The 27,058-nt window shown below is 42.2% G+C and overlaps 1 protein-coding gene across 2 annotated transcripts in view; it reads right to left on the bottom strand.

Moving 5' to 3' along the window:
- PTPRO (protein tyrosine phosphatase receptor type O) overlaps window positions 1-27,058 on the bottom strand; it is a 138,774-nt gene that overhangs the window by 39,633 nt on the left and 72,083 nt on the right. For both annotated transcript variants that reach the window (XM_053978939.1, XM_053978941.1), the window contains exons 2-9: window positions 21,942-22,215; window positions 13,054-13,212; window positions 11,050-11,202; window positions 9,036-9,482; window positions 8,485-8,646; window positions 5,701-5,900; window positions 3,294-3,414; window positions 1,175-1,368 (exon numbers count right to left, since the gene is read on the bottom strand). In XM_053978939.1, coding sequence (XP_053834914.1) covers window positions 1,175-1,368; window positions 3,294-3,414; window positions 5,701-5,900; window positions 8,485-8,646; window positions 9,036-9,482; window positions 11,050-11,202; window positions 13,054-13,212; window positions 21,942-22,215 — 1,710 coding nt within the window. The remainder of the gene's footprint in view (window positions 1-1,174; window positions 1,369-3,293; window positions 3,415-5,700; window positions 5,901-8,484; window positions 8,647-9,035; window positions 9,483-11,049; window positions 11,203-13,053; window positions 13,213-21,941; window positions 22,216-27,058) is intronic.

The following is a 27,058-nucleotide window of genomic DNA, read 5'->3' as shown; positions in this document are numbered from 1 at the left end:
CCCTGCCTGTGCATTAAATGCCACAACAGAATAACAGGGAAACATTCTTTTCCTAATTCAGGATTAGTCTTTAAAGTTACCCTTGAAGAGATGCTCACTTCAGCTGCCATACAGCACTGCTGCATTTCAGATTGAAATCCAGACCAGGCAATTCCAGCTTGGCTTCCCTGAGCAGGATTGGCAACAGTAAGGGACAACATCATCTCCTTTTCTAATGAACCACATTAACTCTGCATGATAGCTTTATTTCTTGGATCACTTAGATCACTCAGCTATTAATCTATTTGTGCTGAGTCATGATTACAAGATATTAATTACCAGTTTGGTAAGTTATTTTTGTTTTTAATTTCCCTGGAGATTTATGTGTTAAGATTTATAGTCACATACCCAATTACAGTAAAGCTGCTGGTGCCAAAATGACTCCACAAATGGTATTATGCAAATCAATTACAGTAAATCACTCTGGCTCTCACCAGCAGCAGAAGTTATTGCTATCTTTTCTTGCATACTCATAACTTTCTTGAACAACTAATTTCAGCTGGAATTACCTTCTCTAGCTCTACAGCAAAGTCTGAATAAAATCTTTGCACCCTCTCCAGGAAATAATGGAAAACAGGAGGAAAATTTCGCTTTATATCTGCAAGGACACCCATGAATATGTGTGAGCTTGTTCTTACAGAGACCAGAGTTCACCTAGTTAAAACCCTGGCCTAAGATCTGGCAGCTTCAGAAACATGAAGGCTTTTTTTCACGAAAACCAGAGGTAAGCCTTCCACATGGCACACTGAGAGACCAGCCTGCAAGCCCCAAATCCATACTATCAATATTAATTATGTAGATGAGCCTTTGCACTACACCCCCTGAGGAGATGATGGAACTTTTAAAGCCTTGACTGACAAACTGACCCAAAAAAAAAAAAAAAAAAAAAAAAAAAAAGCTAATCTCCTGTCTCATTGCTCTGCTTAAAATTTAGCATGGTTCAGCTGGCAGTGCCTTACTTTAGAACAGAAAATGCCTCCAGCACCCTTGGCCATTTTCTCTGCTTTGCTGGGAAAAAAAAAAAAAGTGCCAGTCTTAAAGGCATATATATGCATATTCATGGGGAAAAGGCTGGGAAAAATAAGTGTCACAAGGTGCCAGGCAGGGGAAAGCAAGGCAGGAATGGTCACTTTACCACTGAGGCAGTCAGGGAGACAGTTGCTGCTATTTCATAGTAGGTTGTCCACTCCGAGGTCATGGTTGATGGGTTGAAGTAAAACATTTCCACCACGTATTTCCTGAACACCCCAAGGAAAGGTCTGTTCCAGCTCAGAACCACAGCAGTAGGTCCCAAAGGGTAAAGTGTCAGGTCCTTTATTCCTGTGGGCACTATAAAGCACAAGTTATGGTTAGCAACGTGCATGTGTCATCAGTTGCACTTTATTTTAAAATGATACCTTTCCTTAATCAAGTTCTACCTATTTCTGGTTTTCTCACCACTCTAATCCTCAAGAACTTCCTGGTCACAAGCAGTTGAATACCATTTTTTAAGCATTTGTTCTCCAGTTCCAAACTACTTCTTCAGCAGTGGCTACAGAGCACTTTCTGTTGGCTGCTTAGCTTGAGATAAAGTACGCGTGTCGATTTCTCATAAATGGAGGGCTCTATTCTGCTCTGAAAATCAGGATGCTTAGGAGATATTTCAAGGTGCTCAAAAACAAAAGCATCAAAAGCCAGAGCACTGTAAGAAAGGAAAGTTTTCATCTCTGGCCCTCCTTCCCTGGGGAACCCAAAGGTTCTGCCATGTATTGCTATTCTTGCCTCGCAGTGACACTGAGAAAGAGTCGAGTGATTTGAAGAATGTCACTGTAAGGGTCAGCTTCTGCAGCCTGTATGGTCTGGAAAGCAATTCTTCTTCATGGCTTCACTGAGGCTACTTAAACAAGGACCTAGAGCTGACATTTGGCAGCGCTGCAGAGCCCCAGCCATTGCACCCCGGGTCAGAGCCCAGAGCAGCAGCCCGGTTATTTCAGCCCGTGCCAGCACATGGCTGCCTTTACCTTCATAAATCATGTACCGTGTCTTTGCTTTGCTTCCTCTGAACTGCTAAGAAACGTGAAAATGAGCCTTAGGATAGCGTGTGGAGAATGGAATACTTTTTAAAGTGCATTTTATTTTATTTGAGTTTCGTTCGTTGTTAGCCACCACTGGTAAGTTCACAGAACAATTTCTTTTTCAGTTCTATTATTTTAGTATCAGATTCAATACACTGTTATGAAATGAAAACTCATGCAACTGTTGTTCTACTGCATAAAAACAGCCCCTTTATAATATGAAAGTTACGAGATGTTCTATTTAGAAACTGATTGCCATTTTCAGTTTTGTAAGAAACTTTCATGGTTGTAAGGCCATAAAAAAAGTGGAAAAAATGAAGGAACTTATTTACTTTGGATATACATGATTTTACTTTTACAAATAAAAGAAGAATTTTTCAGATTTTTGAATAACAGTGAGAAAGAAGATCAAAAGCATTTGTGAAACTGTCCAATGATAGAAATTTTAACATTAAAGTATATATAAATATTTACTTACTAATTTTTCCTTTCCTGAAATATAGAATACTTTACAAATTTTTATTCAGACCAAATTTATGAAAATACATAAGAAGATTGACTAGAATGAAAAGGCTCTCACCAAAATCACTAGGCCACATATTGCCTTATATTTAAGGATTAAATTCTTAACAGGATAACATTTTTTTCTGTTTTGCTTTCTTCCCTACATCACAGAGAGGAAGCAGCATTAAAAATACTGAAGATCTCTAAGATCCAGCCACCTGCTGTCCCACTGAGCAGACCTTTGTCAAAAGGAGAAGCTGGGTGACACAGGTTGAATATTTCTCTGGAAATGCAACTCTGTACCCTGACCTCTTTCTCTTTTCCCTCCCTCTACTTAATGCATTTTAAGTGGTAATCTTAACAAAATAAATTACACTGAAACTAAAAGTTACTGAATTCTGTCCTAAATGACCCTTTGCAGGAGCCTGGTGGAATCCTAAACTACAGGTATGGGGGCAGCAGCTCTGCCTGTTGGACATAAAACCACATTCTTGAAGATGTTAGTGTCAGTCTCAGAGGGTTCTTCTCATTTCCAAATCCCAAAGCAGAGAACACTGAGATCCACTCTTAAACTTGAGAAAATCAAGGCGTGGTCTACAGGACTTAATGAACATATTACACATATTAAAAAAAAAAAACTACAAAAAACCCCTAAAAACAAATGAATGCATTTCAGTCAGTAGGTTCAGGGGTTACCAATGGAAAATGTGACAGGATCAGAGGGAGGTCCAACCAATGGTCCTTTCCGTAGGTAAACCACAACTTGGTACTGGGCACCAGGAACAAGATTTTCAATGAGGCTGCTGCTTGAATTCACCTAGGAGGAGAGCAACTCATCAGACATGAAGCATTTACTTGATTAATGAAAGAATATTGAGACTGTACTTGAATGGCTCCAGTTACAAAAGGCATGAATCCAAACACACTGGCAGCAAGAACTTCATTCCTTAACCCCACGTGGCAAAACTGCAGAAGTGGTCAGGACTGACCTCACAAATGATCTGACTCAGAGAATTGCACTTGCTTGGCTGCATAAGGTCAGCTACCTCACTGCAGACCCACTCTCTCCTACTGCCAGAGTTCATGACCATATCCAGGCTACATTAGTCATTTCCAGGTGGGTTATTCAGGCTGGAGTATTTAGACCAGGTGTTTTCAATTAGGGCCTGAGGCTTTCCATCCATCACTGGTGCAGCTCTGTGAGCTGAAGGCAGCGTTTTGGGGAAGCTGTCCTCTGACTGCATCTACTGAGCAACTCCACAGTGAAATCAGAGAGGAAATATTCTCTGCCACCTCCCCTCCACAGCACTACAGACTGTAACTAAGGGGCACTGTGATTTTTCCTTTCAGTTTGAAAATGCCACCGTTAAAATTTCTGCTGTGCCACACCAGGCTTCAGTCAGAGCTGGAGGCAGAATTCCTGACCAAGCGATTCCTGGTCTGATACAACAGGAGAGCTCATCTCCTGAAGACTCCACCAACAGCAAATGAGCATAGCAGCTTTGAGGAAAAGCTCACATCCTTTCTAGAGCTGCAGGCTGGCATTTCCTACTAATATTTTCTTCACAACCTTCTCAAAGTCTGCACGGCAGCCACCTCTGCGCTGGTGGCTTACTGCAATGCACATGAGTGCATCACTGCCAAGCACAGATTTAGTGAGGAACAGAATTTGTCTTTACCAGCTGCTCTGGAAAGAGAAATCACTTTTAAATCATGCACCATGTTAGAAATGGGTAGAACTCTGCACTGAATTTTGCTCTTTTCAGCTCATGGAGAACTCAAACCGACAGCAATTAACAACTGCAGGTATAGAAAGTTGATAAAATTTGATACAAATATGTATAATTACAGAAAGAAACAAGTAACTGTATTTAGACTTTCTGACCTACTTGTAGTAAATACACATGTACTTTTACAGATATCTTGTTTATTCACAGAGTAGGTACTTTTTTTCGAGTTTGTAGATGAATCCTACATGTAGATGAATCCTAAATGTTAGTTTGTAGATGTAGTATTTGTGGAAATTATAAATGTGAATGTTTGTGATCTGTGTTTATAATCACCTACTGTACTTTGCTTCCCATTTAAATGACTGCACTTCTAAGAAATACAGGTAACAATGAGATAACAATCTGATTCTGAAAGACAGTTCTCAAATTGTCACCAAAAGACACTTCCAAGCATTTAAATTCACAGCCATTCTTGAACTGAAACTCAAAAGTTCTACAGAGATTAATTTTACAAGGCACTTTAAGGGTGACAAATTCTCAGTATTAATTCACTGGCAGGGCTGATCGTGAGGCTGAAGGAAATGATTTACAAGGATGCCAGCAGTCCCTCCATTCCCGTGGGTGGGCCGAGGGTGCAGCAGGGCAGCTCTGCAGTCCTTTGCAGACTCCTCCATCACACACGCTCAGGGAGCCAGACAGAAGCCACGGCCCTGCTCAGAAAAAGGCTGTAGCAGCATCTTGAGGAGGTTGCTGAAATGTGGGCTAAAATCTTTCTAATTGAAGCCACGTGCCACTGACCTATCATAGACACGGAGTCTGCACTCACTAAGGGTTTCAAGTAGCAGAAAACTGTCAACTTTTGGGGTTCAGGACTCTTGATGGCTATAAATACATCCCATAGAGGACTTGTCCATACAAATCCCTGGTGGTCTGAATTGTTGTTTGTTTCCCAGAGCTGACACCTTTTCCTGTGGATGAAAAGACAAGCTGGCTTCTGATCATCTCAAGACTTCCAGAAAATTTACAGTCAGGTTCCGCGCTCAAATGCGGGACAGCTAAGAAATAATTTATGCCACTTTGATGATAACCATGCACGTGAGCACTTCACTGGCTACAGAAGCACTGCAGCACGTGCTGAGCGAAGTCACAGCAGAAACAGCACTTGAACAGCCCTGTGGTGTACTGCACGCTCTCACTCCTGACCGCTGTGCTCTCCCCTCCACTCAGCACCAGCCATGTCCCTCCCTCTGGGCTGCAGAAGGAGCAGCTGCCACTGTCCCCTGCAGCCCGAGAGAGCCCTGGGGCGCAGGGATTCTACACAGCAGCGTGATTTTTTCACTGGATTGGAGAATGCTCCAGCTTCTGCTCCTTACCTCAGTGCAGTAGTGTTTCTCAAGCCTTTGGCTTTCCTTTTGCTTCTGGCAGGTGAGGGAGAGCACAGACACGATGGTGCTGTTGCCAGCGCTCTCGTGCGGCGCCGTCCAGGACGTCAGGGCAGTCGTGGAGCTCAGCACCGTCACGGTCACATGCTGGGGCTTCTCAGTGAGCTCCTCTATCCACTCACCCGTGGGGCCTGGGACACGGCCCAAAAGCACAGGTCAGCAAGCCACTCCATCCATTCCAGGCACACATGCTAAAACACGTCTTTCAGGGAATTGTTTACAGCTGCACTGGCGGCTGTCCACCCCCACAGCTCCCAGGCAGCAGAAGTGGCAGCCCCTGGGAAAAGCTGCAGCAGAGCCCAGGACAAGAGAAAGGTGCCTGTCTGAAAATTCAGCTGGCAGTATTCGCTGCTGCTTACCAGAAACCACCCAGCAGGATCAGATTTGCTCCAAGGGAATGCCTAAAAGCACTGGCAGCCAAAAACGTACAGATCATTGACCAATATTAAAGGATAAGCATGCAGATTTTTTCCACCTCTCCACATACACCCTGCAAGTGCACCACAGCCTCAAAGCATGAAAATCAAATTCACAGAGGTCACCACAGAGAACAATCTCATTCTTTTTGGAGCACTTGGTTGAGAACACAGCTTTAAATATAGATAAAAGAACAGTTTGGAAAATAGCTAGACTTGGTCAAAATTTCGTGTTTCACGAAAACAGCCTGTTTTTCTTGTCACTTTTAAGCGATACTTGTGACCTCTCTCTCCTTGACATTCTTCCTCCGTGCAGCTCTAGTGGTAATTTACATTTATTGATGAAATAAAACAAATGCCAGAGCAAGAATGTGGTTTAAGATCAGCCTATAAGATTTGACTGCTGACTGGATGTAACAAAGATATGTAACACAAGCCAGTAATTTGACAGGATGATTCACCAGCCAAGCATTACAAGGAAAATATAAGTCTGACTCTGTGGGCAAAAGACCCACAGCCATGCAGGTAAAAAAAGAGGAATTTGATCATTAAATTATTCTCTGGAGACAGAGGATGTACATGTAGCTCTCACTATGCAGAAACTGTTTCAGCATTGGCATTAAGGCAGCAGAGATGCCTCATGTCATCACCCAGAGTTGTAGTCCCCACACAAAAACCCTACTTGATCAGACTCAGAAAGAGGAATGGAAAAGTAATTTCAACCTAAGAGCATTTGCTCATATCTCCAATTTGGCATTCTATCAGAGATACATATAAAATCTATCTAAAATACTAAGGACCTTCCATTTGACAGACTAAGACAACTGCCAAGAACCCTGATTTTGTTGTAAAAGCCTGCAAAACTAAGTGACAAAACCCAAAAAACCAAAGGTTCTTACATGTTACATGTAAAATGAAAATATCCTTGCCTTCCTGTGACACCTCAATACTTCATCCACAATGAGATTAAGGTTCATCCTTAATCTAGCCATCCACACCCCTATACTTTGGGTTAACGTGTTCTCATTTCTCTCAGGTCCACAGTTAGCATGGTGGACACTTTAAGCATTAAATACTGCTTAATGAAAATAAAATATGCCACACCTTACAAAATAGAACAACTTTTGGTACTAATAGCAATGCTACATATATCTTTATCTACTTTGATGCTTTTCAAATAATGAAGCTGTCCTAAACTATTCCTAAAGAAAAGCAGTAGACAGTGAAATTACAACAGCAGAGACCCTCTCTCTCATGTGCTGCTTCCTGGATGTTTTCCAATTATTGTTTCTTCTAACTATAAATTTGTTAAAAAATGGGAGCAATAATGGAATTGGTGCATTCAGTCCAGCATTATAATAAATTCAAGTTTAAATACCTAGTATTTGTAAATGTTACGAGCTACTAAAGGCACAATTTTTATTCATAATACTGAAGTGCTTGACTACATTTCCTTTTAATAGGATTTTTTCTGCCAGCTTTGGCTACTGTGTCTTGTGTCAGCATTCATGGTTTGGGAAGGCATTATTTTTTCACATGCAAAATTGTGCAGTGCTACAAGTATTCCCCTGTCTCATTCTATGGGCGTTCTGCAGGGTATATCTATTTCCTTTTGCAGAAAAAGCTACAAAGGTGACCACAGCCATTAGAAGGAAAATGATCTGAATTCACCAACACCTGTCTCACAGTCATGGTATTCGTTTACACAGTAGTGTATTATTACTTTGTCTTTTACTAAATCTCCAGTTAAGAAAGTCTGGGAAATAATAAATTACTTTTTCTCTTTTGAATTTAGCAGGCTGAACCACTTCATCTACTGTAATTTGCTCTGTGTTCTCTCAGAGACCATTCAATTTCAGAGTTCACTGTTTAATTGTGCAGTTCCCACACCCTCAGCCCGTGCTGCCCTTCATCCCTAACACTGTACATACTCCAGGAGTAGGAAAGTTAAATATTTCCAAAGCTCTCTATAAACACCAAATTAATTCTTGGAATTAAGGCCTCACTGTGAGAGATGCAGAAGGGAAACTGACTTCACTTCTGGACACTGACAATGACTCCACCACATCACTTGCTTTCAGTTCTTCAGACTGCCAGGATGGCACAGCCAAGGCCCATCCAGGCAGGTTGCAATACATTAACATATTTGCCCTATATTTGCTTCTCTGGCACAGGGAATTCCAGAAGACCAGACCCTTGTGATCCACCAGCAGGTGCCAGAAATACCACAGTGGTCAAACTCTGTACATTACAGCTCTGTTGCTCAGGGAGAAAAAGATGAGTTTGATGAGATACTTACTGATGTAAAAGCTAAGTGTTTTTGCTGATTGACTTCCCCGAACTTCACAGGAGCCAGAGGAGCTGAATGTTGTTACAGACAATTTGTATTTTCCCGGTTCTTTCAGTTCAGCAACAAATTTGTGAGTGTCCTCACTCACTGTCAAAAATTCTGTGGAGTTCTCTAAATCAGGAGGGGGAAAAAAAAGCGTGGATTAATTGAAATTTGAAAGGTTCCAGTCACCAAGAGAATTATTTACATCAGAAATGCTAATCTTGTTTCAGCTGTGGGATTAAAAGGTATCCAAAAGGACTTTATTCAAACAGTGTGGCAATATGTACACCAGTATAAATCTTGTTTAACAAAAGAGAGCTGCAAACTGCGGTTTACTCCTCCTCCCTTACTTTTATGCTGCCCGGCCAAAAGTAGATGCTGCTCAATGCAAAAACTCCTCACGAAATACTCGGGATCTAACAAAGCCCAGGTCTAGATAATGAATAATTCGTAGAGGAGACAACCAGCAACGGAATTACAGAAAAGGAGGATGAGAAGGGCGCAAGGCTCTGCTTTACCTTCCCTTTCAATATTGATGTGGAACCCATCAAAGGCAGTAGGGGGCTTTGGGGGCAGCCAGGTCAGCACCATCTGCACGGGAAGGAAGGGAGGGGGCTCTGCTGTGGGTCTGCCGGCCGTGCTGGCATCACTGGCTTCAGAATCCCTGGAAGCTGCACTGAGCAGCCCCTCCTCCCCCTCGGAGGACTCGGCCTCGCTGGACCACCAGGCAGGCTGCGAGCCGGCCCCGCGCCCGGTGCCGCTGGGGAGCTCCTCCAGCCAGGCTGCGGAGGTGTTGGCTGCCGGGCCGGCAGTGGGGCTGCCCCAAGGATGGCTGCCTTTCTCTCTCCTCACGATCTCCTGCGGTCCCAGGAAGGATTCTTCCGCGAAATTCCCGCTCTGCTCTTCCCAGTTGTTTCTGTTGATTGGTACGATCTGAACGGAAATGTTTCGGGGTGGGTAAGGAACTAAAAGAGAAGCAAGGGACAGTCTTTTAATGGGTATGTTCTGTGCACTTTTAAGTGTATTAATTGCCCAGACAAATAGCAGGGATTGTTTGAAATCTCCTTACTAAGATCCTCCCTTCTTTTACCTGTTCTTAAGCATATAGCAGAAGTGACTGAGGTGGGATCAAGGTGAGTATGAATTCACAGCATAATCACAGTTAAAGAATGCCAGGAAGTAAAGTAGATGTGAAGCCACAGTAAATCAAACTTCAGTGCTATTATAACAGCATGGCTACTCTAGTATGAATTTTTTACAGTGGATCTTTATTGTGTCTTTCAGGAAGTTCTTTATCATGAAAAAAGAGCCCACCTCTGCAGAAATGAATTGAAACATATGCAAAACAAATATATGGCATAGCTCATCTTTACAAAACATAACCTTCACTTTGCTGTAGGGCTTTTCATATGCTTTTAGCAGCCACCTTTTCACAAGCCTTAAACATCAGTTTAAATTTTAATATTTGTGAAAGCTTGATCTTAACATTTGGGTCTCCGCAAGACAAGATTCTGGCACGCAAAGAAGTTACTTCAGCTGATGCCAGGAGGTGAACACACAGCATTTTGTCTGTCTCACTGTAATTGCTCGTCTGCCTCTCCTTACACACTCTAAGTGTGAGTATCCTCTGCAAATAATTTTGCCTGGCACCTTTTAAGCTGGCAATTTACAGCACACTAATTTGTTCAGCTCCCATCCCAGCCACAGCCACTAGTAGAAAACCAGACTCTACATTCTCATTGCAGTTCATGTGAAAAATGAGGCATGGGAGGGCAGCAGGAAAAAAAAAAGTGATCCTGCTGGTTGTGGTTCAATACCTCAACAACTGTATTTAGGATCTTCAGGACAGAACTCAGCTGGCATCAGTTGGCTTAGTTCTGTCCAAGGTAATGGAGCAACACCAGTGCATTCATCTGAAGATTTGGCCTTTTGATTTTATCGCTGGTACATTTCACTTTGGGCCCTGATAAATGTCTGCGGTCCAAGAGATTAACAAAAAAGTTTTGGGCACCATCCCAGGACCAAATTAAATTAGTTCTGGACCCTGAACAAATGCAATTTTCAGCCTTTGCAACATTGCTGTCTTGGAAATTAAAAGTTCATGCTTCAGGGCACAGAGTGGCCGCCAAGTCGGGTGGCTGTGACGTTCTCCTCCGTGATGGAAGAGTGCACAGTGAGGAAGGTCTTCTCGAGCACTTCAGCTGTGATTCACTGCACACAGAGACAGATCAATAGTCTGCTCAGAGCAGCTATTCCTGTGGCATCATAATTCATTCCTAGCACAAGGCCTGGGATACCTCACGTGAAGCAGAAGTTATTTTCTAAGAAGCAATCCTTATAACAGAAACACAAATTTCCCTCTGCACTGTTTGCACGCTCGAGCCTGTGGAACAGCCACAACATCCTCCTCCCGTGCTCCCAGGACTGCTCCCACCCAGAGCCTGCTCTCTGTGGGATCAATCCCCTCCCCAGAGCAGCAAGAAAAGCAGCAATACAGACTTGGAAGAAACGGTGTGTGAGAATTTTCTTCACCTGTTCTGTGCTGTTTGGGCTCGTGCTGGACCCCACTGTATTCCACGAGGGTGCTCTTGTTGAAGGTTGCTTCTGACACCAGCTGAAATGTGATGTTACTGTAGCATATCCCTGGCAGCCAGTGATTGAAAACTGTTTTACCTTTAAAGAAATCTGCAGAAGGTTTAAAGGAAAAAGAAGAAAGGAAAACAAAAAAGTGGATTATGCATCAAATGTTCACTTTCTGATAACGTGACTGCACATGGTGAATGGGCAATGTTTTAGATGTTTAAACATTTTTCATACTGCTCTGAGACATGAAATTGTAATAATTCAGTTTGCCAACACTTTTCCTGGCTGTCAAAGCCACTTTGCCACCAGAAAAAAGAAAGACTGAAAAAAAAAAAAAAAGGGGCCCAGCGCAAGAAACATGAGCTGCTTTTCACTGGCAAGGGAACTGAATGTGGCAACCTGCTCCACATGCCACTGAATATCTCAAAGAGCATCTGACAGCTCCTGCAGACCTTTAACTGCTGCACGCAAAGCCTCTTTGGTCTTTTGCTGACTGAGGCCCAGCCCCTGTGGGAGATGTTCAAGGAGCACCCGCCTGCAGTCCAGTGCTGCTGGGGGCTCAGCTCACCTCCACCACGCTGAGGTGAGAGGGCTGAAGAGAACTTGCTCAGGGCTATCTGCCTGTGTGCAAGCTGATTAGCGAATCTCCTAATTGAAGCTGACTCTTTTATTTATCAGCAGCTTTAGTGCTACAGCCCCCGGAACCATCTACTGGCTGTGGAAGAGACAAATTACTGCTGGTGTCCCTTTTGTTCTCTGCAAAGAGGTCACCTGTATGCTCTGCCACGATCCAGACTTTGTCCTTCCTAACTTCTGGCACTTTACAGCAGTGAAAAGAGGATTTCTAGCCCCACTTTGCATTGAAGCAAAGAGACTCCCAAATTCTCTGACCTCCTTCCGGAGGTGCGTATCTCCCTCTGCTGACTGTAAAGAGAGTTTCTGTGGGAATCCAGGGCATCCCTGTGGCTGCCCTGGAAGGTCTGGGACCCTGGCAGTCTTCTATTCTGGGATCCTCAATTCAGTGCCTAAAATTCAATTCAGCACCTACTGGATTGCCCAAAGATTTCGATTTGGTTTTGGATTTTACTGCCACTGTGGGATGTTAAGCCATTGGGGTTTCAGGGTCCACAAGGCATGTGGGTGCCTTCCTCACCTCTTAGGGTGCTTCCCACAGGACATTTATGGTCCCATTTATATCTCTGAGACAGATACTGTGCTTAATGTACACTGCAGGGCAAAAGCTGTAAACAAATACATGAAAGGGTTCAGTTATGAACAAATAAAAAAAGAAAGCAGGGTTTGCTCTCGTTTAGATCATTCAGGTGGGCAGGTTGGTTGTTTGCTTAGGCTGACTGTCTAGACTGTTAGATTGATTGCCCTTGATCAGATAGTTTTAGGAAGACTGAAATTTCTGTTATGCAGCAGGTTTATTATCTCAGGGACAGCACTGAATGCAGCACAGCACCGTGGCACTGCGTGGTGATACAGAACCACCAGCCCTGATCCTGTGCCTACAATCAGGTTTGTGGAATGGGTTTCCCTCCTCTGGGACATCCCAGAGCTTTCCTATCAGCACAGACCAAAGAGGAAACCTTGGCCAGAGGGAAGAGCCTGGGAGCTTTTGTATTATTTGAACTGACACACAAGCACCAGTGACTGGGGATGCCTTCCCAGGCTAATTTCAGACTGATCACAAAAATCCAGACCACCAAGCCTTCCTCTAAAATCCAGAAGAAATGGAACATCACTAGAACTAGGATTCCAGCAATTAAAAAATCCCAAGTGAACCACCAGCTCAATTCAAAGACCCATCCCTTACTTCACAATACATAAGCACATGCCCAGAAGCACAAATCATGATATAAATACATGTCAAAACCCCATCTAAGGCCACTGTTTAAAATGGCTCCAGCAGAGGCAGTATTACATTTTGGTGAAATAGTTTCCACCTACCTTTGTAGAGCATTGTTCGGTAGTCTTTTCCTTCCCAGTAGCTTATATTGACCCTGGTAAAAACATTGTACTTCTCTGGGTACTGAATTTCAAACAGCACTCCTGTTTCTGGAGATGGTTTGTAATCATAGATAGAAACATTGCTCACAGGAAGTGGTTCTAAAGGATACACAAACAAAGGAGGAAAAAAGGAAGAAAGGGGCAGATTAAGAGGCAAACTGAGTTATTTGCACATATCAATGAAAATAAGTGCTCTTGTGGTGTGGTAAATACAATATCAATGAAAAATGCTTTTGTAGGTATGGTAAATACAATATCAATGAAAATAAATGCTTTTGTAGGTGTGGTAAATACAATATCAATGAAAATAAATGCTTTTGTAGGTGTGGCAAATACAATATCAGTGAAAATAAATGCTTTTGTAGGTGTGGTAAATACAATGTCAATGAAAATAAATGCTTTTGTAGGTATGACACAGGCACTCTTAAATCTACCAGGTGACATCTGGGGCTTCACTGAGGTGTGGGGCAAAGCCACCTGGGACATTGTCAAAGCCAGTATTTCTATATCCCCCTCGCTTCAAAGAATGTATCTTCTTAACACTTATGCTTCAACAGCAAAATTTCCATATTTGACATTTTAAAAAATGTTATTATTTAAGCACTCACAGTCCTCACCTCAGAAACATTTTCATCTTTAATACTTGTCAGTCATGTAGAGGTGCCCAGACAAAACCAACACAACACTTGAAACTGCACGTGACCTCAGCATAAATGTAGAGCTTTCAAGAAGAGCTGAGAAAATTATCAGTGTACTGGCCAAAGGAAGCTACATGAATAAAGACTTCCTATTTTGGTACCTATACATTTCTTTATTTCGTGGGTAGTTATACAGTCCCCATTCCCACCATGTGAGAGGGCCACCATCCTTATCTGTTTATCCACACCAAACTTCCACAAAATAAACAGGACCAGAACCATTATTTCAAAGATGAAGAACTGAGGCACAGAGAAGTAAAGTGGTCTGTTGGAGGGCACAGGGAAAGCCTGTGCACAGGAAGGAGGTAAGTCAGGAACTGCTCCTCTCTGATCTCAGAATCAGGTAGGCCACAAAAAGTAAGAAAAATGTCCTGTGTCCTGTGATCTGAAATCCAGACCAGTGTAGCTCCATCAGCTGAGGAAAGCCACGTCAGTTCACTGCTGCTGGGAGTCTGCATTGCTGCTGACAATAAGAGAGGCACACTTTTATTCAGCCTTCTCTATTCATTAAAAAATCCCGAGAAAAAACTAAAAGAAAGAACACCTTTTGTTCAATGCTCTCCTCAGCAAGAAAAAAATTGACAGCAACCCAATTATCCTGTGGTTAAGAGGTCCAAGCAAGTTTATACTGTTAGCTGAAATTTGTCATAGTAACAGATTTTAATAGGGATAGTTAATGCAATTATGCCTACATCCTTATAAAGATTAGCATGTTGATTTAGTTCTTGCACACTATAGGGATCAGATTGCAAAATTCAGGCTGTTGATTAGCAAGGCCTTACAGGACCCATTTGAGTTCAAAATTCTGCTGCTGTATGCCCTGGAGGAAAAAATAATAAAATTTTTCCCCAAAGAGCAAATAGTCACAATGGGCAAGAGAGAGAGCAGATGGGATGGGAAGATCAGTATCAAAAGTGGAATTATCCCACGGGAGGTGGAGTAGGTTAATCAAAGATGGAAATGCAAGACTGTAGTGAAAGAGAAAACTAAATCCCAATGACCAGCAGAGTATTTTCACTACAGCTTTAAGTTTCTAGATGTGATGGGAAACACAGAACAAAAAACAACTGTGAATAAAACCATAGATGCAAACAGAATCTCTCACCAAAACCAATGTGCCATCTTTTCTAACTTTGCCAGAGCATGGAAATGCAATGTGGATTATTAAACTCTTTCTCATGGCAAAGGCACCTCATTGTCTCCATCAGATATAGATCAGTATATTTGTACATTAACCACTTACAAAGAGAAACTCCCCATCCACAGATCCCAACAGGCACTTCAGTGATGGGGTCTGTGAAAATTCTGCTGACATTTCATGATAGCCCAGAAACAAACAGGAGTAAGGCAGAGCACAGGACACAAAGCCTTCCCTCTTCTTTCTGCCAACGCTCTTCCCACCGCTCATTCCGGAATAAATAGTGGAAATGACTCCCCACATGGCCAGAGGGCTCATATCTCAGCTCCCACAGCACACCAGAGTGGTTTAAATGTCAATAACAGTCTCTAAATAGCCCAGTGCTTGTGTGCAGTCATCTCCCACGCTGCCAGGTGTGCCCCGGGCTCTCTCCTGCTGTCTCATTCACATCTGAGGTCTCCTCATTTCTGAAAGAATTACTGAAACTTTCTTGTGCCACTGATTCAATTACCCCATTTATTCCTTCCTACAACAAATCAAATAAAGGATGGAAGCTATATTCATTTTTAATCCAGATGATTTTTCCTCCTGATGCTTTGATTTAATTAAGCAACAATTGAATTGTGGTAATCACCACAGACTCTCTTTCGTGTCGCTATCTTCCGCTCACGATCCTCTCCTTGCTCGTGGCTGATGTTGGCAGAGCTGCATGAGTGACATAATGCAATTTGAAGATTCTCCCATTATCTTACTTCCTTCAGCACCAAATCTTCACATCAAAAGCCATTTGCACACTGTGAAATTAAAAGAACGCTCAGCAGATAACCATCATGCTTTTTCTTTCACTTACTAACTGCTCCTAGGGCTATTAAAATTAAAGAATATGTAAAATGCCACTCTTTACTATCTCTAGTTATAATTCAGAGCATAAACAGTCTGATCTTTTTAGTTTTACTATTTTCAATGTTTAGGATGCAGCTTGTCACAGATTTCAGTGACTGTCAAGAAATAGCCTAAATAAAGTGGAGCCACAGAAATTTAATACTCAGGGCTTTATAAAAGCCCTGTACTACATTGAAGTCATATAACAGAAGGGATTTAGAGCATCTCACTGTCCCTCTAATAGTTTAAAGTACCTCTTCACTTACAATCTCTTTATTTTTAGACTTGGAGATTAAATTACACACACACAGACAAGATTGCAGGATCAAGAGCTGAATTTGGCATTTTTCTTAGTGTCTCAGAATCTGCTGCTTCTGTAGCAGCTGCTTTCCCATCTTATCTGTTTACAGGAAACTCAACTTCTCTGTTTAGCCTGGACTTTCCAGCATTTTGCATTTAGCATATAACTTGCATTACACAAACATCAAGACAGCATAATAAATGTCTCTAACATCTTCCTCCAATGCCCTGGAAAATTCTGAATGCTAAATCCTCCATTAATGCATTCCATTTGTGTCAGACACATTAATATTTGCAATTCAGGGGGGGGAAAAAGTGCTGTGAAAATAAGTACCATATTTCAAACCAAATCAACTTGTTTGTAATATGTGCAGATCGAGTCACTCTACAAATTGAATTGATTATTGCTGTGGCTTAGAATACAGCATTACCTGTGGGACTGAGATTTGTGTCTCACACTGGAACCCAGATTAATCATTATTTACCTCCATAGTGTGACTTCTATAAAAAAAGATGCCCCATTAATGAAGTGACCTAACCCCCATGGGTAATTCCCTTTATTTACAGGAAGAAGTTGTGAATTATGTAATTTTTCTCCCCAGATGACACTATTTATGTGGCTGTATCATTACTGGGAGTAAGGCACAGCCAGGGTAAAGCTTCCATTATGCTGTAAACTTTAGGATGTTTTCTCTCTTGTTAAAAAGAAACCATCTTTGAGATTAAAGAAGCTGTTGTTCAATACTTTGGGAACACAATGTTCAAGTTTATGATAGGTAATAGTGATATTGTGCTATTGCTTACGAAGGGGGAATATAAGTGAAAATAGTACTGAGCAATGATGACATATAGTGCAATTTCTACATGGCCACATAGGGTGATAAATAAAAAGATGACACAACCTAAAAAATAATGTTGTCACAAGAACAAAGGCATAGCTATTGTTCTTGAACAGATTGAGGCCAATTGTTTAGATCCTTCTTACAAAGCAAATTACAGCAGGAAATCACATGGTTGCAGTTCTTTGTGTTTCTTTGATAGTGATGGAGAAGTTTTTTCACCCTAAGAAGAGGATAGCATGGTTCATTTGCCAGGAGAAGATGAGCACTAATGGACCTAGATGCTGTTGTGAGTTACATTTCAAAGTTAGGGCTGCCACAGATAACCAGCCTTTTTAAAGGTGTTTCACATCATCCTTTAAGAAAGAAAAACATGAAGGGCTAAAGTTTCACATTTCATTAAGGAAAAAAACCCTCTGAAGCCCCGAGTTAAAGAACAAGATCCATTAAGAAGCCAGAGGAAAGGACTGGACCTGCTGAATCACTTCCTGCAGCATCTGGCACAAGGACAACAGAGCATTAACTGGGTGTAATGCCAATTACTTTCTGAGGGCTGGAGATCAGAGTCCCAGGCAGCAGCTGTTGGCCTCTCAAGAAGAATATTTTTGTAGGAGACACAGAGGCAGAACTCCCCCTAAAGGGAATATATTTCAGTCATGTATGTAAGGAACCATCAGCTTTTGAAACAATGAGACATTTTACCACTCAGAACTCCTAATCATCAGCTAAAATAAAAGCCAGGCAGAGTTGGTCTTAATTACTATCAGAGATCCTCAGATCCCAATTTCTCCAATTCCCAGCAGACACATTTTTTTCCTGCAGCACACCATAGCTTTGCAATGTACTGCTTTCCCCATTCCTTCAAATGTACAAATATTTTTGCCTTCACAATATAAAAGTTGATAGTGCATATGGGAAAAAAAAAAAAAAAAGACAAGATGCTATATGGGTATGACTCACTCTGAGAAGAATGAAGTAAGGCTTCAAGCTGGGAAAATGTAGGATGAGTGAGTGAGAATATCAGTCACCCATTTAACAGATGTGCTCATTTATTTCATAAACTAGTTTAAAATCAATTAGTAATAAGGTGGAATTTTCAGTCAAGTATTTCAAAGCACTAAATAAATTATACGAATTCCAGAGTTACCTCATCCCCATTGAAAAGCCACAGCTCCAAGAGCAGAGGAAAGCAAGGCTGAAACAGTTGTGTTAGATACCAGAACTGTTCAACATTGCCCAGACTGAAGACTGGAAGGAAGGTCCCTCTGACAGGCACAGCACAATTGCACTCACAGGAATCCAGCCAGGAGGGTGAGAATCCCACAGCTGTTCTTGTCAAAACCATTGCAAGGATCTTTAGAAAGCACTCAGGGTCTCCATTTTTCTCCTTCAGTGATGTACTGAGCCTAATCTGCTGAACACAACTTTGCTACAGAATCAGAAGCAAAAAGTGCTATTTTGTGCTAAAATTCCATATTACAGGTTTCTTATCTAAGAGTTTTCAAATAGCTCATCCTTTTCATTGCAACAATCCGGACCACAGAGCCTAAACGAGGAAATTCTACAGCTTGTGGTGTTATGATTAACATGAGGAAACCCTGAAATTATCCCAACCAGAGACAAGCAGAAGCGTGCAGTCCTGTAGCAAAGGGCCAGAAGAGCAATGGAGCGCTCAAAGGGAACACACACACCTGAACTGTGCGTGGTGACACGCTCACATGCAATACAAGGCTGCCAGGATGGCTTCGTTCAGGACAAATTGTGCCTGACAAACCTGGAGCTCTACATTGAACATGAGGAAAAGCTCCACGGAAAAGGTGGTCAGGCATTGGAATAGGCTGCCCTAGGGAAGAGGTTGAGTTGCCATCCCCCTGGAAGCGTTCAAAGAACACGTGGAGGTGGCACCTGGGGACATGGTCTGGTGGTGAACTTGACAGTGTTGGGTTAATGGTTGATCTAGATTATCTCAGAGGTCTTTTCCAACCTAAATGATACTATGACTCCATGTTATAGGTATATTTGTGTGACATGATTTTGTGTTTTTATATGCACATATTTATGCCCATATGTTTACATGAAGAGTTACACATATATATGCCTATATATTATGTATAAAATATATGTTTTGTTAGCTTTTCAATGCTTTTCTGGCCAGAAACCTTTAAGGGGTAAAACAAAAGTCTTCTCTGAAATGGGTTTTTCTCTTGCTTTTTCTTGCCAATTTTTAGATGTAGCAAATTGATGGGAGACATGAACAGGAGAAAGGAAATGTCATCAGGATTTACCACCAGAAAGCAGAGGTCTTTCACGACTCTCACTGAATTTCTAAGTAGGCAATGTCTTTGAGGCACCTTGGTCTTGTTTTGACGAGCACTTTTTGGGTGCACACAGCTCTGTGTGAAACTCAGACCTCCAGCACACGTTGAAAGGCTGGATCTCCCTTGTAGACTCCAAGAAATCCCAAAAAAACCCTTGTGAGCACTGCCTTGGGATTAACCACATTGGCATCACTGGCTATCCTGCTTGATTTATTTTGTGGCAGCCTAATGAATGGGGTCAATCTGCCACTGGTAAAGCTCTCCTGACACCAATGGAGTTAGAACAGGAATTAATTTGGTACTGGAAGCTAATTGCCATGAGCCATTCTTTGCTGTATAAGATATAGATGGAATAATTTAGATAGTTACATGTCTTTGCATTATTAAATAAACCAAGAATATTAAACAGTCAGAGAGCACAGGACAAAAAAAGAAAAGTATAAATCTATCCTAATTATTATCTGCCAAAAAAAAATTATGATAATTGATATTCATAAAATTATGTAAAACAGGCAGTGGACAACACTAATAAGAGGGGGAAAAACACAACAAGAAACCAAATACCACCTCATGCATTTTTGTAGGAGAAACCAGTGGTCTCTACAGGAGTTTTAAGATCTCTTCTCAAAACCTGAAGGGTATTGAAACACCTGAAAAAGCCCACACTGCCTTTTCATTCCAAATTTACTTTGGGTTCTGTAGCCTTGTGCTCCAAAAGATGAACTTAGGAGCAAAGGCTGCTGCAAGAGAGCCAGCACTCATCAGCCTGCCTGACAGAAAATATCACAGAGGGGACTGGATCCTTCCCCTTCCAAAGCTCACGATTTGCAGCCTGCTTTTGGAGCTCAGTACAGCATCCTTCAACGCTGCCTGCGGCACTGCCCTTTCTTTCCCATGAGCGTGGCTGTCTCTCTGTTGAGGCAAAAGCAGAGAAATCCCCAGTTCTCTCTCTGTTCCTGGCTGAGTGCCAGGATCACTGCTCCTCCCAAGGTCTGGGGGAGCAGCAGGACACCCCAGGATGCTGCCAGCACAGCCCATCAGAGAGGTGGTGAACCCATGGAGCCTTGGAGGAGGGACAGTGCCATGGGATATGCCCTTGGAGCCCCCAGGCTCAAACTCTCCCAGGAACACCTTGTGGAAACCCCCTGAGCCAGCAAGGGGAAGCCTGGGGCTGGCTTTGGTGGGCTGAGTGACTCTGGCTTCCTTCTTCCTTCAGAGATTCCCTGCACAGGAGCGTGAGCACCATCTGCCAGCTTGGATCACACCTTCCCTGCTACCAGAGACCCTCGTGGGCTCTGGAAATCAAAGAGCAATGAGCTGTGCTGCACTACTGCAAATGCAGCACCCAAAACCTGCTAAGAATGCAGAGTGAGGCAATTTTTTTCCCAGTTGTATATGACAACAGATGTTTTAATTCTTTTCTTTGAAGAAAACAAACATAAAATAGAAAATTGGATTAAAATTACTACTTTGCTTACAAGGTTCAACAGTCAAAGGAAAGGAAATTCAGGCTCCCTGTGAACCCTGAAATTGTTCAGTTCTTGCATTACCCAACAACATGATACTTTTCCCATGGAACCCCTCATCTGGGCACAACTTGAGCACACAAGGGAAGGCTGAAGAATGTATAGATGATGGAAAATCTTGTTACTCCTGAATTTTAGGCACCTCACTCAATAACACATGAACCTACTTTAACATGCTTTGAACGTTATTACCGTGAATAGTGTTTCCTTATTGACACAATAACACAGGTACAAAAAATCATAACAATTCCTCAAATGTCATACAACTAAAAGTACCTGTAAAACCCAAAATGCCATTTAGGGAAAAAAAAAAAAAAAAAAAAAAAAAAAAAAAAAAAAAAAAAAAGTCTGAAAAATTAGTCTGGCTCTATCCAAACAGATTTTTGTCATCTTCCAGATGAAGAAATCATTTTCTATTCTACAAGTTGTTTTCAATTTCCAGATTTCCAGGCTGGCATATGGAACCTCAGAGCCAGAAGCACAGCAGGAAATCTGTGGTACTTTGTACAGTGACAGAGCAAACAAAATCCCACGTCTCCCCCAGGATCAATGCACCTGGAAATAGTAAGAGACAGGCTATAAAAATGTGCTCTCCATCACAAACACCTTCAGCTGTACTGGCAGAAACACGTGGTTTTGGTGACTGGTGTCTGCTTTCCAAGTTTAGTATTGCTTCCACATATTAGCAGTCAAAGAACAATGTTACAGCATTTAAAACAGAATAAAACTCACGAAATAAGGGGAGCACTTACACTGAAATGTCAGTCAACACTTGTCGTGCCCTTTACTAGGTTTTTGGAACTCCTGGTTCGAAGGGTTTAGGATGAACACCTGAAAGGGGGGGCTCATTCATCACACTGTTTTAGTATGGTACACCTCAGTGTTCAGGAAGGGCCAGCCAGGGGCAACCTACAGCTTTTCCTTTCTTTCTGCCCATACCTTATGAATTTTCACTCACACCTTGTCAAGACTTCTTCCCTACTGCTCTCACACAGGGATACATCCTACACACAAGCAGGACCCATCAGAAAAAAACCCCAGCCTTCTTCACAAGAGGAACTTCTGGGGGGAAAAAGCCACACACAGAGACAAGAAACAGAAGAAAAGAAGAATAAGATGTTACTTACTGGTTAAGACAGTGATTGATCTCGCTGACTTGGAAACCATATTTGAGTTGACTACCAACAGAGTCACAATGTAATACAGGCCATGGTATTTGGCACTAAAAACCACAGGGGCAGGTAAAGTGCTATTGAATTCGTCGAACTGGAAAAAGTAGTTCTTGGATTCTCCAGCTATCTTCACCACGTACACAGAGGAGGAGCTCACCACGTCTGACGCTTCCAGGGACACAACGATACAATTGTCTTCTCGGACAGCCACCTGGAAGGGTTCTGCACTCTGCAAGACAGGAATAAAGGGTTTGCTGGGGTAAAATCTAGCATTTTACTGTCACCTATTTCCCTTGTTATTCATAGGATACTCATGTTATATTTGCAATAAAGTTACGTCTTGTATCCTACTGGAGAGTTAACATCAAACAGGAGCAATTATTTCAGGCTGCAATTCACAGCCAGCCAAAGTCCACAGGTATCTGATCATCAGAGGCCAGTCTCTCTGCAGCAGAGGCTGCTCTGTGTTTTCTGATACTCCAGAGACTCCATTCCTTACCTCCTGAGGAAAGGAGCCTCTGTCATCCTTTCACGAGGAAAGGTGAAGTAGAGCAGAAGAAGGATGAGACTGTAAAGGGCACCAGGGCAAGAGGATTTCCAAAAAAGCCTCAATGTCATTTAAATCCCCCCAAAAAAAGAGGTGATTAAATCAAGACTCTTATCTTGTAGAAACAGGATCATGTATTCCTCAACACAATATATTCTGAAAGCCTACAACTGAAGAATAATTCTTGGTACTGCCTAAGCTTTTCCAAGTGGGTATTGTAGTAACCATACTTGGCCATTGCAGCAAATACCAAGTGATAAGCAGCTCTCACCACTGTGTCCAGAGTTTTGGCTGGCACTTTTTATTTCCTAAGCTACAGCATTTAATTTTCAATATTTATTTTATTAGTAGCAGAGAGAAAGGAGCAATTTAATCTTGTTTTCATGTATCAAGAGTGTGTTAAGCCATTGACAGCTGAAAACACTTTCCTTTTTATTAATTTCAAACCAGCTGTCAGGAAAAGCACTTGTTCTCTAAAGGAATTTCAAAACAGATTCATGTTAATTAATGAGAAGGAAAAGTTCAAGCTTACTGTAAGAGTTGCCTTTTTGTTTATTAGACCACACCACAGCTTGTAATTTTTTTACCCCTATGAAAACTGTAATATCTGGTATTTTCAGTTCCCAACTCCCCAGTGTTTTTTTTTCCTTCATGTTTCACAGGCTGAGAGCTCTCAGGGAAAGGTGGAAAAGCAAGGCTAGTTTGAAACTTCTTTGATCAAGTTGTTCCTGTACCAGAGAGAGATAGAGACCTCCTTCAGAGATTAATTCTAGCAGCCTGACTACTTCCTATTTCCTTGTGGTTTTGTTTAGTGCTTGTTCTTCCATGAAAACAATAAAACAACATTTCTGGGATTTACACTGCAAGAACCGGGATCCCTCCTTGAAATTTACACATCTGGTGTTGCCAACTCCTGGCATTCAAAGAAAAAGGCAAACCCCCCCAACAACAACAGAAATAAACCAGCTAAGAATAAGTACTTGGTTCTAGGAGTGTAAGATTTAAAACAGCAGCAGTTTGTTTTTACATGTACTCATGGCATTATCACCGGGCTTTGCCATTTACACTGCACCTAAAGTTATGCCACCCTAGAGGCAAAGCCACAGGCTTGGGGCAGAAAGCAAACCCTCTCATCTGACCCCAGAGGAGAGCAGGCACAAAGCACATCATCTGTCCCACCCAAAGAGGATAACCTGTCTAGACAGCTCCAAGCCTGAGATTAGAAACAGGGGCGATGCAACTTCAGCTGCTGACTCGAGGTTTGCTTTAGTCAGTCTTTTAAAAAATGACTTTTAAGTTGTTAAAATTGTATCTGCCAATGTTGTCAGTGGGAGAATATTTTGGTATGGAAGTCTGGGTAATTTTTCACAGATGGCAAAGCGATTGCTCCAAAAGGTTTATAATGTAAGACTACAACTACAAAAGAGCTTCCATGTGTCTTCCTCAGCCTGAGCTGAATTCAGCCCTTGAGTAGATCAAAATTCTACATTTTAAGTGGTTGTATTTTGCCTTAAATCCCAGTCTAGCATTTGGATTCACACAGACTCAAACATTTAACTGGGGATTATGCTTAGATCTGGTCAAAACCAAACAGAGGTTCTCTTATCCTTCTTCCTCCCTATTTTCACTAAGAAAACGTGGAATCAATCCTACTTCAGCCCTCCTGGTGTGGGAAGACAGGAGAAGGAAGGCACAGGTGACCTGGCTTCCCAGAAGCACATGCACTATTGCACCACAGAAGCCATGGTTCTCTTCCAAGGCCAAGAAATGACTCAGCAAGGTTATTCCTACACACTAAGCTTGCAGTTCATGCACAATGCCACAGAAATCTGTGGGTTTTGACCTTGCACAGCATTTGAATGCTTCACTAGAGGAAAAAGAATGGTGTTGTCTCTAAAATTATTCTGGCCTTCCCTTGGCCTTGGCACTGAGTCCCACAGCTCTAACTCCACGTGCCTACCTGGCTACGAAGAACCAGCCCAAAGTGCCAAATGAATTTATATTTATTTATATTTTATTAAATGCCCAACAAACGGCTCAAAGCAAGTTCCTTAGAGCTGGATACTGTAAATCATTTGCTATGCTAATCAAGTACAGCTGGAAATTAAGCATATAATTGCAGAGTCATGGACATTCCTAGGGTATAATTAGATATCAGGCAATGCTCATATGGGTTGTGATTTTTCTCTTTGATTCTTCCATGGGCATTGTATTAACCGTGATGAAGACCATGCTTTTATTTTTTCCCCTCAATGTTTTCCTGAATCCACAGCAAGCACCATTCAGCAAATGAGCCTTCTTCATCAGTTCTCACACAATTAGCATAGAATGCCTCTGGCAGCTGAATAAAACTCTCAGACATTTGCTATAGTTGCCTATGACACCTGCCTGGGTAAATAGCTTTTTTTGAGTCCTCTGTCACCCCAAGCACGTGGGGACTGTGGAATGAAAGCTCCCCTCATCCGTGTGCCTGTGTCCAGAGCTTTGGAAGCGCTGCTGCCATGATGTGTTTTTTGAGGGCCATGTCCCTAGCAGCCCTGTGCCCCAGGCAACCCATCACCGTGCCCCTCTGCAGGACACATCCCTGTCCTGAGTGGAGCCTTTCCAGGGGCTGTGTGTCCCTCTTCCACACCTCTGTGTGCTCACAGCCTTTCCAGGTGCTGCCTGCAGGGGACACACGGTGTGTGGCAGACATCTGGCGTTTATTATCCACTGCCTCTTGAAAGAGCTTCTAGCCTTTAATTTCATCTTCTAAGACTGGAGCGGCAGATCAGAGATCAAGAAAAATAATTGGCAATTAACATGCCATGAGACAAAATCCTTTATCTCCTTTGGAATATGGATTCCACTTGGGCAGTGTTTTAAAAAGAACAGACCATTCTGGTCATCCTTTCTTCAAGTTGTACAAGGTCAGGGCTGGGCTTGTGATTTTGAAAAGAAGGCTAAGAAAAAAGCTGAGTATTTTCTCCAAGCACCACTGGAAGTGACAAACGTGTCCCACTTAACTAGATTGTAAAGCCAGTGTGTCTTAAGACTGACAGCATCAGTATGGTAAATACACATTTCATTACTTCTGGTCAGCTACCTCCAGGATTTAATTTGCTGGTGTCACAGCTTGAGCGGCTGTTTCGTGCCTGTGGGGAAATTTGGCAGGGCTTGTGCATTCAGAACCAAATTATTAGCTCCAACTCCCTTCCTAGTTTATTATTACAAGCTCGTGCCACGATAAAGCACTTAGAATAAAAAAAGGAAAAATAAAGGAGGGGGGAAGTAAATCCCACAGTGTGATGTCTGTTCATTTCCAGTGCAGGGATGAGTCACGTTAGTGGAATTTCCAGCCAATAACCAGGTCCCAATTAAAATAAAAGGGAAGGGGAGGCAAGGAGATGTACAACATGTCAAATAAACAATATCCAAGGAGTAATAGGAAAATAAATGGTGTGCAGCAGAGCTCGGAGTCCTCTTTTCAGAAGTTTATATCCTCAGTTTATTTCCATATAACAGAATGAGTTTCACACATGAGGAAGAGATCAAAGTTGCAAAACCACTACTGATTTTAAGTGCTCATTGTGTCTCATGCTGAAACACATTGTGCCAGAACCCAATTACCAGAAGTGCAAGTAGTTACAAGTTCTGCTGACTTTAAGGAGCTGTGGACACTCATCAGCTCTGTAAAATTAAAGTACTGGTAACTGCATCTCATTATCTAATGCCAGTCAAGTGGAACTAAAATCCCAAACAAATCTGACTTTTGTCAGCTTTTACAGAGTAAATCCTGCAGCATTCACAAGACTTTTCAAAGTGGGCATCTGAAATCGCAAAGCAGGAGCAAAATTTAAAGCTATGAGGATCTTCTTCTCAGGCACCATACTGTCACCTACTGTATGATGTTGGACAAAAATAACATCCATGAAAGTACAAGAAAAAATTGAACACTGCATCCAGCCCTCTTGGGTGAAATACTGGCTGTTTAGTGAGTGATTCTTCTACACTCTGATGTATTTTGTCCTGGTGGCCAATAATGCTAATTTCACTCTAAATCCTATGATGACTCATTCTCACCCCGATTCATCTTACTTAATCTTAGGTACTTGAAAGGAATGACTAAGCCAGGATGACCTTTTCAGACAGAACACCTGTGGATTCACCTCAGACTGTAATTACTTGTGAAAAAGCACTAAACAGCCAAAAGGCTGATGGCTCCAGCTGGGCAATATTCCTGCAGTCACTGGAGGCAGCGAGTCCAAGCCTTACACAAAAGGCAGCACTGGGGTCCAGATTTCAGGATCTTCAGCCCCTGCTACAATCCTGCAGTGGTACAACCACAGAAAGCAGGTAAGAAACAAATAGTACTGCAAAACATGCTCCCTTGGAATTGCTAGCTGTCATTATTAGCTCCTAGAGTTTCAACCAAATAGGTAAAGACATCCTTAAAGAACTTAGGGAAGTACATCCTGAGCTTTCCACGTGTTCCAGTGAATTCTGGAGCAGGCACAGACTTCAGTGCTGACTGCAAGACGAAAGG

The sequence above is a fragment of the Vidua macroura genome, chromosome 5, assembly GCF_024509145.1.
Source record: "Vidua macroura isolate BioBank_ID:100142 chromosome 5, ASM2450914v1, whole genome shotgun sequence".
Taxonomy (NCBI): Eukaryota; Metazoa; Chordata; class Aves; order Passeriformes; family Viduidae; genus Vidua; species Vidua macroura.
This window is presented reverse-complemented; position numbering and strand designations above follow the sequence as displayed.